This window comes from Plectropomus leopardus, chromosome 14, assembly GCF_026936395.1.
Source record: "Plectropomus leopardus strain MGB_pleo_1.0 chromosome 14, ASM2693639v1, whole genome shotgun sequence".
NCBI lineage: Eukaryota > Metazoa > Chordata > Actinopteri > Perciformes > Serranidae > Plectropomus > Plectropomus leopardus.
The window spans coordinates 5,962,829-5,975,673 of NC_142189.1; the positions used below are offsets into that span (position 1 = coordinate 5,962,829).

At 38.3% G+C, this 12,845-nt stretch overlaps 2 protein-coding genes across 3 annotated transcripts; both read left to right on the forward strand.

Annotated features, from left to right (window-relative positions):
• Nucleotides 1-566: 566 nt before the first annotated feature.
• On the forward strand, nt 567-4,605 carry yipf6 (Yip1 domain family, member 6). Its single transcript, XM_042501453.2, has 2 exons — nt 567-1,318; nt 3,186-4,605. The coding sequence occupies exons 1-2, from the start codon at nt 977-979 to the stop codon at nt 3,525-3,527; spliced, it is 684 nt and encodes a 227-aa protein (XP_042357387.2). The 5' UTR covers nt 567-976; the 3' UTR covers nt 3,528-4,605.
• Nucleotides 4,606-5,688: 1,083 nt separating this feature from the next.
• LOC121953694 (uncharacterized) lies at nt 5,689-12,842 on the forward strand. 2 transcript variants are annotated; one of them, XM_042500894.2, is made up of 4 exons: nt 5,689-7,025; nt 8,350-8,601; nt 8,691-8,901; nt 10,035-12,842. In XM_042500894.2, the coding sequence occupies exons 1-4, from the start codon at nt 6,320-6,322 to the stop codon at nt 10,285-10,287; spliced, it is 1,422 nt and encodes a 473-aa protein (XP_042356828.1). In that variant the 5' UTR covers nt 5,689-6,319; the 3' UTR covers nt 10,288-12,842. The 2 variants fall into 2 exon arrangements, with proteins under 2 accessions (XP_042356828.1, XP_042356829.1); XM_042500895.2 differs by having other exon boundaries at nt 5,699-7,025; nt 8,350-8,553.
• Nucleotides 12,843-12,845: the final 3 nt, after the last annotated feature.

Genomic DNA, 12,845 nt, shown 5'->3' on the forward strand with positions numbered 1-12,845 from the left:
TATTTTTTAATATTATCATGCACAATAAAAAACTAACCCCTTAAAAATATCTGTAACTTGTTATAGATATTAATACAACATTTTTTATCCCAGAACATTTTGTATTTTTTATTTAAAAATACTTTTTTAGTTAATATTATTTTTATTTTATTATGTTGTTTTTGTTTTATGCTCTTTTTTATTTAATTTTTAAATATCTTTCTCTATTAAATTAACTTCTCTTGCACTATTTATTTGTACCCAATGCCTCTTATGACCTGTTCTTACCGTGCTTGTCAGGTTTTGATTTATATACTTGCTCATCCATCTTTTATTCATTTTTTCCATATTCATTTTTCATCCTATCTTTATTTTAGCCCCACTGATGTGATGCCGTCTTGTCTCGTCAGATTACCTCTTTTATTATTCTTACCATCTTTTATTGCATTTATTTTCATATTTTCTAAAACTTATAAAATTATACTTTATTCTTGTTAACCTTTGTGTATGTATTTTGTTCTGGCCTTTTTGACTGTACTACACTTTTCTCTATATGTATATATGTGTGTGTGTGTGTATTTTTTTTAATGTATGACAGTCTTTTACATATGATATTATAATGACCATATTTCAATGTTTTAGAATTAATTTTATGTCTGTACAACAAATGTACCGTATAAACTGAAAAATAATAAAAAACAAAATTTAACAAAATAAAATAAAATAAAGGACATCGTGTCCCTGAACACAGCAGCCGGATGTGCGTGACTCGCGTCCTGCGGAAGTAAACAATCCTCAGCTGACGTGGAGCTGCAGCCTGTCACCACCGGCTGGACAAACTGGTCCAACTGGGACTGAATCCAGAGGTTTAGAGGAGCATTTGCGGCTCCAGTTTGTGCATCGTGTTGACATTCATTAAATGGGCTCTGCTGGTCCCGTCTGAACCTCCGGGATCAAAAACGGTCGACGTTAACACACCGAAATCCTCCAAGTGAAAATGGCGGCGGCGGAGGAGGCCAGCAGACCGTTCGCGGGGCTGTCAGATGTCTCCATCTCGGAGGACATCCCGGTGGAGGGGGACATCTCTGTGCCCGTCGGACCGGCCGCCAGCCGGGACGACGAGTTGTCCACGCTGGACGAGCCGGTGAAGGAGACCATCCTGCGGGATCTGCGAGCGGTCGGGAACAAGTTCGTCCACGTCCTGTACCCGAAGCGGAGCACGGCTCTGCTGCGGGACTGGGACCTGTGGGGCCCGCTGCTGCTCTGCGTGACGCTGGCGCTGCTGCTGCAGGGCGGCGCGGCCGACAGCGACCTTCAGGGAGGGCCGCAGTTTGCTGAGGTACTAACGACTCCGTTTATCCAGAGTTTATTCAGTGGGACGGTGTTTATGGTCTAAAAATTCAACTTACACCCAAAGGCCAGTTTGTAAGATTAAGGGACTGTTCGTTATTTATGAAAGGGGAGGGGGTGGTGCAAAACAGGGGAGGAACTTCAGATTCTTTCTAAGCCCTGGAGAGGGAGTCAGGGGCCATGTTAGAGGAAATAAAAATGTGAGATTTCGAGAATAAAGTCATAATGTTACAAGAATAAAGGCGCAATATTGCGAGCAAAAAAGTAGTAAAATTATGAAAATAAACTCTTAATTACGAGAATAATTCACAATATTATGAGAATAAAACCACAATGTTATGAGAAAAAAAGTAGTAAAATTATGAGAATAAACTGACAATATTACGAGAATGAAGCTGCAATATTATGAGAAAAAAAGTAGTAAAATTATGAAAATAAACTCTTAATTACGAGAATAATTCACAATATTATGAGAATAAAACCACAATATTATGAGAAAAAAAAGTAGTAAAAATCTGAGAATAAACTGACAGTATTATGAGACTAAAGGTGCAATATTATGAGAAAAAAAGTCGTAAAATTAAGAGAATAAACTTTTAATTATGATAATAAATTCACAATATTATGAGAATAAAACCACAATATTATGAGAAAAAAAGTAGTAAAATTATGAGAATAAATTCTTAATTATGGGAATAAAGTTACAATATTACGAGAATGAAGCCGCAATATTATGAGAAAAAAAGTAGTAAAATTATGAGAATAAACTCACAATATTACGAGACTAAAGCCACAATATTATGAGAAAAAAAGTAGTAAAATTAAGAGAATAAACTCTTAATTATGAGAATAAAGTCACAATGTTACGAGAATAAAGCCACAATATAATGAGAAAAAAAAGTAGTAAAAAGTAGTTGTAAAATTATGAGAATAAACTCTTAAATACGAGAATAAAGTTACAATATTACTCATTTGCTAATTGAGTTTTTCCCATGTTTAGAAAGAAATCAAAACAGTTTTCTCGGGTTTCGTACGTTTCTTTAAAGGTTTAGTGATACTGAATGCAGCACCAGAAAAATGATGTCAGTCCAGGTGTCAAAGGATCAAAATCTTTCAACATATAATGAACCTAACAGTTGTGACGCTGTGAATTGTTAGAAGCTAATTTTAATTTCTTTACATTTTATATTTAAGCTATTGTTGGGCAAGGCAGGCTTACCAACAGGGTAAAATAAAGTAAATTGGCCAGCTATCCCCGGATCCCCAGATTCACTGACATTGTTTGTTTTGTAATTTAATTAATTGCACATTTAATGTGGGAAGTTGCACCACTAATATCAACAAATGTGGGTGTGTCCTGCACAAGGCTGCAGCTAACAACTATTTTCCTTATGTAATAATCTGCCAGTTAGTGTCTCGTTTGGTCAGTAAAACGTAGGAACACAGAAAAATAAAACTGTTTTCACAATCACAAGTTTCTGAATTTAAGAATACATCTTCACATTGCTTCTTTATTTTGACCAACTGCTCAGAGTCCAAAAATATTCAATTTACAGTTGGATCAAATAAGTAATTTCCCACAATTAAGAAGCAGGACTCTGAGACGGTTTTTGCATTTTCTCTTGAAAACAAACTGAATGATTGATTGATAATCTAAACTGCTGCCAATTCGTATTTTTCAGTAGCTTGACGGAGTACTTGGTGTAACGCTGGCTCTGTATTACTACTGATAAGGGTTATCCATGTCCGAATTTTAGCTGCGTAACTTTCTGCTGTGGTGTGATTTTGTTTAAAGCCTATAAAAAGCCATAAACCTGTCCTCTGACTCCTCACTCACGTGTTGAAATTTCCTCCAGGTCTTCGTCATCGTCTGGTTCGGCTCCATCATCATCACCCTCAACTCCAAGCTGCTTGGCGGCACCATCTCCTTCTTCCAGAGCCTGTGTGTGTTGGGATACTGCATCATGCCTCTGACGGTGGCCATGGCCGTGTGTCGGATCGTCCTGGTCGGCAGCTCGGGGAAGGTCAGCTTCGCCGTGCGGCTGGTGGTGGTGACGGTGTCCTTCGGCTGGTCCACCTTCGCCTCCACGGCCTTCCTCGCCGACAGCCAGCCGCCAAACCGCAAGGCGCTGGTGGTGTACCCGGTGTTCCTCTTCTACTTCGTGATCGGGTGGATGATCCTAACGTTCTCGCCGTAACACTAGAAGAGGAAACAAAAAGGAAGTGTTTGTTGAACTGATAAAGACGGGGGAGGGTTATGTGCAGTGAACGAACTCAAACAAACACCGGTATCTGCCTTGGAACGAAGACGAATGACTACTGAAGTGACTCTGAGTGTTTCTGGGCTTCTGATTAAGCATTTAGACTCACAGGACACCAAAATATTTCCTTTCAGGCGAAGCTCTTACTCATATTCGGAGGAGTCTGGTGGACGCTGTGCGGCAGGTGGAGAGTTTAAAAGCTGATGAATTTGTTCACACTCACGAGCTGTGTAAATATAAAGTCCAGAGGCTTGTATATAGAAATTCTCGATGAATGTTTGAACTACCAGGGCTATGATTGTTATCGTTTTCTTCATACTGTCTGAGGGACTCTGTTTCAAAACCATCCTGACTGCTCTCATTTTCATACTCCGTTCAGCAGACTGTCGCGCTGTAAGACTGTACTCGTTTTTTTTCTGGTTCAGAAAAAAATGCATTATAAACTAGATTGTTTTTTGTTTCTATTCCCTAAATATAATTACCCAACTCCACCAATAAGTTTCACTCAGTTTTGCACCGATGTTAAACAGTCCTGCAGGGAGAAATAATTTCTATTAGAGCAAGAAAAAGATGTTTGGTTTTAGAGTAAGGGATGATAACTTTTTCTTTTCTTTTCTTTTGTTGTCTCATAATCTTCATTTTAAAGCCACAGCTGAATGATCAAACTGACAAACGTAGAAAATCACTAACTGATTCAGATGTTTTAACGGACGCAGCACGACGAGGAGAAGTTAGCGCATCAGAAACTACAATTACAGCACATTATAGAAAACAGGCTGATTTTTTTGGTAAATGTCAACGTGATGTGAAATCTCAGTATGAAGTTTAAGACTGGTCAGATTTTCCACCTTTTACTAACCTTCCTAGTGACCTTTGACCCTCAACAGATAACGTGTTCCTTCTGTCCTTTAACATCACTGGGCCTTTTTTTTGTTGTTGATTTCTTTTAATTTATATATTTTTTTCCATTACATCAACAAATGAAAAAGATTAAAATATATTTCATCGGCTGTGATTTTATGTGTATGTTCTTTCAGCTCTATTTTAACATCGAAATCATTTCCACACATTTTATGATTTTCTGTTTTCGCACCATTTCAGATTTTTTATTTTTTAGGAAATTTAATTTGCAATTAACATGTCAACTAAGTTCTGTCGACTCGCCTGTGAAATATTTATTTATAATAATATTTTTTTTATACTTGAAAAATGAACTACTAAGAACATAGAGTTCATGATGTGACTTAAATTTTAAATCTTCCACAACAGGCTTTTAAGAAACTCTTACATGTTGGAAATTTCACTGTGATTTCCAACATGTCAAACTGAACGCTTAACAGAACATGTTTTAACAGATTTAATGCTGCAGCAGGGAACAAAAGCCCCATTAAAGTACCTGTAACATCAGGTATCGTTAAAGTTAAACATAGTTCAGAGATCATTAGTCTGTGCTGAACCTGCTCATCTGCATTCTGTTACACAGGAATCAACTGTGAACTGGCTGCTTTCATCTTCAACTCGCAAAAGATATAAATGTAAAAAAAAACCCAAAACAAAACAATACAAAAATAAAGAAAATAAAAACTGCAGCCATTCAGAACCAAAACAAAATAAACAATATGGACACCATGTTTGTGTGCAGTATGATTTCTGTGTTTCGCACTGCTTTCAGAGAATCACTGTAATGATATACAAAGAAAAAAAGAAAGGGAAAAATAAACATGGAAATAAAGAAAGCAACAATGTGTCTGTTTGACAGAATTGCTAACTCCAACTTCGCCCATTCAACACAAAGATTTCCTTCTGTAAATTGTTGTGAAATTAACTTATATTAAATCCTTACCATTCTTACTAATTTAATTTAAAGTAAATTCAATAATTATATTTACTACTAAATTAACATGTAAATAAGTGATTGTATTTTCTACCAAATTAATGTGTAATTGAATCATATCACATCTTTTATTAAATGAATGTTGATCAATTAAATCATTACCTTTCCTATTATATGAACATGTTAATAAAGTAATTAAAACTTCTTGTTAAATGAACACATTAAATTAAAACATAACACTTCTTTTTAATGTAAGTGCTAAATTACTGAATTTTCTATTACATTAACGTATCATTGAATCAAATCACATTTCTAACATGTTAAAGATTTAAATCATGACATTTCCCATTATATTAGTTTAGAATAAAATCAAATCATTACAATTACTACTGAATTAATGTCTTTTAAAAAACAAATCGTTACATTTTCTATTACATTAACACGTTAAAATAAACTTGCATTTACCGTTAAATTCCACAATAAACGTACTGGTTATTAAACTAAATAATTATATTTCATATCAAATTTACTCATCGTTCAATTAAATAATCAAAGTTCCTGTTAAATTATTACAAAAAATAAAGGAAAATTGTTTTTGTTTTGTTTTGATTTTAATAACAATCGACGTCATCACAGCGCGTCGCCTGTACGAAAACAGTCGCAGTGTAAACCATATATGTCCATAATGTGAACATCAGCTAGCAGCTCCTGCAGATGTTACATCCGCATTTAACGATGATCAAACACGTTTCAACGGTGTTTACACTTGAACCGGACACGTCGTGAGCTCCCGGAGCTTCGGTGGTATGCACGGCTGTGATTTTCACCCCGCTGACGCGCTCCTGAGGCGGGCTGAGGATTAACCGTTAGCCGTTAGCAGCGACCGCTGGTTCCGATGGACGAGCTGCCGCAGCTCCCACCTGAAGTTTGGGTCACCGTGTTCAGCTACCTGAACACGGAGGAGAAGCACACGGTCCGGGCCGGCTGCAGGCACCTCAAGAGGCTCATAGACCACCCGTCGCTGTGGAGGGACTACACGGTGGTGCTGTCCGACCTCCGCCGCTACACCTACGGCTTCTGGGACACCCTGCGCCACCGCAAACTCACCCGGGTGGCGGTGCGACACCTGCGGCGTAAAGAGTGGCGGCGGCTCGTCAAGTTCCTGCCCTCTCTCACCGCCATCGTGTTCGTGGACGGAGGGCGGCTGTACAAGGAGAAATACCTGGACAACCTGTCCCGGTTCCCGGACTTGAGGGACCTCGGGGTGCGGAACGCCACCTGGGATGAGCCGATGCTCGGGAGGAGTCTGAGCGCGCAGCTGCAGGAGAGGCTGACTCACCTGAGCGTGTGTAACGTGCGGCTGCCGTGCACGGTGGAGTTCATCAACACCGTGTCACACCTGGTCAACCTGCGGTACCTGCTCTTCCATCAGCAGGGGGAGGGCTACGGGCTGGACACGGTGAGGCCGGTGCCCTGCGGAGTCTTCCACAACCTGATGCTGAACCTGAAGAAGCTGAAGCACCTGTCCTGGGGGATGAGGGGGGAGCCGCCGGAGCCGCTGCCCGACGACTACCTCAGCCCCCCGGACCCGGATCACCCAGGTCAGCCTGTCACCTGGTCACCTGTCCTCTTTACCTGCTGTGGTGTCTCTTACTTCAGACCTGTGCTTCTGTACTTTTTGTCCATTTTTTGTCCAACAAATCGCATGTATTTAATAGAGTTAGGAATCACCAGAAGCCTCCAGATATGACATTATCATATTCCTTAATAGGGGTTGCCTAATATTGTTTTTGGGGGGGGCTTATACCGATTAATAGTACTAAACGAGACCAATAACGATATGCATTTATATATATTTTTTTAAAAAAAGTATTTTTGTCAAAATCTAGAATTGGAATTTGAATACAGAAATTACCAACACACATTTTTGTTTAAATACCTTTAGCAAATGTTTAATTAAAATTGAAGCTTTCAACATCATAAACATCAAGTTCCCAACAACTTTAGAAAAAATAAATAAATATATATATATATATATATATATATATATATATATATATATATATATATATATATATATATATATATATATATATATATATATATATATATATATATATATATATATATAAGTTCAGTGAAAATTTAATAAAGAAATTATTTAATAAAAATATTTTACAAATAAAAGTTTCTCCCACCCTAACACTGCCTTCCCTGGTGTTATTGAGTGTAATACGTACACTTTTTCATTAATTAATTTTCATTTTCATTCAAATACAACCCAGATACAGATAACTGGCAAAGTGCCACATATCAGCACTGATAATCAGCCAAACCGATAATCTGTCGATCCTTAATACTTAACCCCTAGGCCCCGCTTTAATATTACACACACTCTTGTTGCTTTGCGCACAAAATGTAATTTTCAAAATCAAGCTTTGAAATGGAATTTTATACATTATTATTTTCTTCTTTCATTGAGTTATTTTTTTTTAACCAATATCAGTCCTAATCTTAAATATCAAATATTAGTTTTCCAAAATTTAAACCTTGAAATTGTCTTTCAATTTTCCTGAGGCTGCTGTACAGAGAAAGAAAGCAAAAAACAGAAATTAAAATATTAAACAAAATAAAAACAAATATTAGTATGATTGTCGGGGAGATGAACAAGTGAGTTTTCAGCAGTTTTTTGCTGAATGTTCAGAGATGGAGCTTTGCTGATTTCTGCCAGGAGAGATTTTTTCTTAATTATTATTTTTAACCTGTTCTTGACTGCAGGTAATCAATTTAGGATTGAGCAAAATGACACACAAAAATACACACCACAAGATGATAACGTTTTGTAAACCATCAGAGAATTAGCTGCACTGTCAGAGTTTCTAAAATGTTACTCACAGACTCTCCTCCTCCTCCTCGGTCCTGCAGGAGCGGCCCGGTACGGCGGCCCGGCGCTGACCAGTCTGGAGCTGGTGGATTACCCAGAAACCATCCTGCCAGAGAACGCTCTGAGGAGCCTGACGTCGCTCAGGTCGCTGACTGTCCGCTACAGGTACATCAGAGAGGGCATCGAGTGTCGCCTCACTACCTGGCTGAGTCCTCTCCAACAGCTGGAGACGCTCACCATCATCGGTGAGCTTTTCCTGTGTTTGATGAAGTTGTTGGTTTTGCCTCCATCAGGTACTTTTTAAAAGTTTTTGTCCTGATGTAAAGATGCGCACGAGGCAAATCCTTTCTCTTCCTGTCACTGCTGTTTTTTGCCCTCACAGGTGGTAACTCTCTCGCCACCTACACGACCACCATCCCGTCCAGCGTCACCAGACTGACGCTGCGCGTAGCCATAACTCTCAAAGACATGGACTCCATCGCTCCTAAAGTCCCAGCGCTTGAGCACCTCGACATCGAGCAGAACCGCTCCAGCGGCAGCCTCTGCAGACGGATCCCCATGCTGTTTCCTCAGCTCAGGACGCTCCGGATACGGTGAGCCTGACAGGAAGTTATTGTAGGTCTGCTGCAAAGTTACAGAGACTGAAATCACAACAACCAGCAGAGCTCAAACAACGACACTGCAGAGGAAACTTTCCTCTCTTCAAATTCTTAAAGAAATCTGCGTTTGCTTCCACACAGAAGCGTGGGTTTCATTTCAGCATTAAAAAAGGAGACACATGTGCGGTGCCTGGTGGCCCAGTGGATAGAGCGCCGCCCCATGTGCAGAGGCTGATCCGGCCTCGGACCTTTGCTGCATTTCTCCCCCTGTCACGCTCACACTGTCCTGTCAATTAAAAAGGGGATCAAAGCCCCAAAAAATAATCTTTAAAAAGAAATAAGTGGACACGTGAAATGGGGTGTTTGGGTTTCCAACACCAGAAGATTTTGAGCACTAAACAATTTCCTGTGTTCTCAGGAATTTTATGCAACAATTTGAGCCTTTCCTGCATTAATTTAGGATGCAAATATCTTCAATTTTGTCATATCAATAATAATGATAATAGTAATAATATAATCTCTGGCTCTGGTAGCGAGTTTTAATTCAAAATTATTATTAACGATGAGGACAATAATAATAATAAAAACCAATAGTAGTAAAATAATAACACGGATAAGAGCATAATGTAGCAGGGAAAATAACTAATACCGAAGCTGTAATAATAAATGTGTAGAAAATAACAATAAAACCATATATATATACATACATACATACAAGGATAATTGTAATTTCATTTTTCAAACTTTGCTTAAAAAATGACCAATAAATCTACCTTCTGCTTATATATATATATATATATATATGAATAATAATATTAATAACAGTTAAAACTTAAACAAAGAAAGAAAAGGAAAACTAAAGAAAGGGGGAGATGGTGTCTCTAGAGCGTCGATTAACAGGTTTAAAAGGTACAGGTCCGGTGGCAGAGTGGGAGTGATTCCAGGAGCACCGAAACATGAAAAGTATAAAATGATAAGCTCATAATTTTAGTGTAAATATTAAATATGGGTGGGGGGTAGTAGCCCTTGTGTACCCCCCAAACTCTACACCCACACTCGCACAGATATGTTTGCTTCATGTCATGTTCATGCAGGACAAGTCCAACAGGTCTCCTCTTTTGTCTCAGCTTTTTCCGCAGAGAACCAGAGAAGGACCTGCTGAGCCTCCACCGGCTGCGACACCTGGTGCAGCTGGAGCTGCTGGTGGAGCGCTCGTTCATCCTGAGAGATTACCTGAACGGGCACCCCTGGCCCAGCCCCTGCGTACAGGAGCTCATCAACCAGCTACGAGAGCTGTCCGAGAACAGGATCACCGTCATCACGACGATGCGCCAGAGAAACCCGCTACGGGAGTGCGACTGTGTGTGGGAGGGCGACTGAAGAGCGGAAATAAACCGTGGAGTCGATTCCGCCTGAAGAAGAAGACGGGACGCCACCAGAGTAGGGAACAGAAGGTTGAAATAAAAGGTTTTCAAATGAGGCGTACTGAAAGTCTTCAAAATCATAGGTCATGACAGCAAAAATCAGACCAATCGCTGTCATCTTTTTGGCTCGAGACCCCTGAAAATGAAGCGCTTGAAGCCAGCAGTGAGCCCTGATTTCAGGGTGCATGTGAGTTGTGAGCAACTCAGTAAAAATAGGAGACGACTCAGCTCCGACTGTTGAGTCAAAGTAAATTCCTCTCTTAAAAAGTAATATTTGAGTTTCAAATACAAGCACCAGCAGATAAAAGATTTTGCTAATAAAAATCCCAATAAGTAACACTAAGAGTGTTATTACCTGTAAAGCTCTGACCGTAAATCGAGCAAAACAAAGTCCTTTATCATCCCTCTGATTGTATGGACTTTAAATGTGAAGCATCTGCAGGAAGTTTCACTGATGATGTTTAACGATGGTCGAGAAAACCCAAAAAGTGGAAAGACTGACATAAAGTGTTGAATCAAGCAAGAATTTGTGAATGTCGCACTGATGAAAGTAAGGCATGTAACATGTACATTATACTGAATAAATCATTCAGGACATACAGAGTTTAAATTAAGGTTTAAATAAAACTCAGTAAAACCTGAGTTAGTCGTCGGGAGATCAGGGCAGCACTTTGTATTTTTTTGCATCATGTTTCTGCAGTTTCAGGTTGGAGCTTTTTTTTAAAAAAATCCATAAACTTTGTTTTAATTGTTTCTGTTTAGTTTAATTAGTTTCTGGATGTTTGAAGCTCTGTGAATTCACATTTTACATAAAAACTGAATCAGATGAGTGTAACTGAGCGCACAGCCAACTGACCCCCCCAAAGAATCAATGAAGGCACTTTGATTGTTACAATATTTCAGGAGACGTTTTTGGATTCTTTTTTATTTATGTTTAAAATAATTTAATTGTCGCTTATTGTCTTGTTCTGACAGATTTCTATGTTAAAATAACTGACTCTACAGCAAAAATAAAAATGTTTACAGCCTGGTACAAAAACAGTTTTGGTCTCTATAGCTAATTTCCCAAATTTACCTGTAAGGGGGGTGAATTGTTTTATAATTCACCTGTTTAAATGTTATTGAGGCTTAAAGTTAGGCGTAATTAAAAGCATGTCTGTTTTGATAAACTGTTTTCAGGGCAGAGCTGTAACTGTCCTTATTTCTTTAAAGTTAACTGTTACGTTTTGGTCGCCTAAAAATTCTTGTTCAGCTTTCGGTTGTACTAAAAGACGCTTTAAAGAGTGGGAGCTTTTCCAATAACGTCAATTATTTTTGTTCTCAAAATGATATAATTATGACAGAAATTCACAAACACCTTTAAGATGGAGTATTAATCACTGTGGGAAAATTGTACCGTTATAATTAAAACTGCACGACCAACAAAACATTTACAATTATTTCAGTGATGCAAACTGAAAAAGTACAGTGCATTCAAGGGCGGCAGCTAAAAATCATTATTTTTACCCTCCATAACTCTGCCAAGTGTTCTTTTAAATAATCTCTCCGTGGGATTTCTTAAAGCTCCAATCTTTGTCTTCAAATTTCTTGTTTTGTTCAACCAACAGTCCAAAATAAACAAAACAAAAAATAACTTCATTTTGATATAAAACGTGAGAAACACAAAAAGTGATCTTGAAGAGGCTCGAGCTAACAAGAAGTGGATGTCTTTCAAGAATGTCACAATAATTTTTGCGTTATCTCTAAAACTACAGGACAAAGGTCAATTGTGTAGAGAGTGTTTACTGTCAGGTTAACATGAATGATTGATATTCTGGTATTGATCCAGAGTCTGCTTATTGATTATGATCCTGTAAATTAGCGACCTTTTTTTTGTTTGCAAATGTTTCCGTTTTATTTCATTAGTTTTGACTAAAGTAGTTGAGACTCACACTGCTCTGCCAGCTGCTCTGCACATTTTCTTCTGCTGAAAGACTTGAGTGATTTTTGTTTTAAAGTGGAAACAGACACTTTTTTTTGCTTTAACTTATCATCATGAAATAAATTTAACAGCTATTGATTAATGACACAATCAGCAGTTAGATTTATTCCCTATAAGCATAACTTTCACTGTGTACTCTGTCCGCCACCGCATTCAATTTCCCAAGAAAATGAAAGCAGTCAAAACAGGAAGAGGACAGCACTTAAGTTTGTCCGCAGAAATTACTGGAAGCAATCCCCAATCACCAAAGAAAATTAATGCAAGTTCTTTGCAGTTACTATTCCCAGTAATAGCGGAAATGACGCACGGTGTAAAACACAAGTAACTGTGGTCGTTACTCGGCTCTGAGGAATACAGAAAATAACCCTGTTGTCTTTGCGACAACAATAAAACCACTTAGAAACGTGGTGGAAAAATGTAAAAAGTTGTCTGTTTCTACTTTATCTTTACAGTTGTGTAAAATACTGTATAGTATTTACAATTACAGTGGCTCTGAATAAAAAGAGAACAATGTTTTCTTTAATTCTGTATTT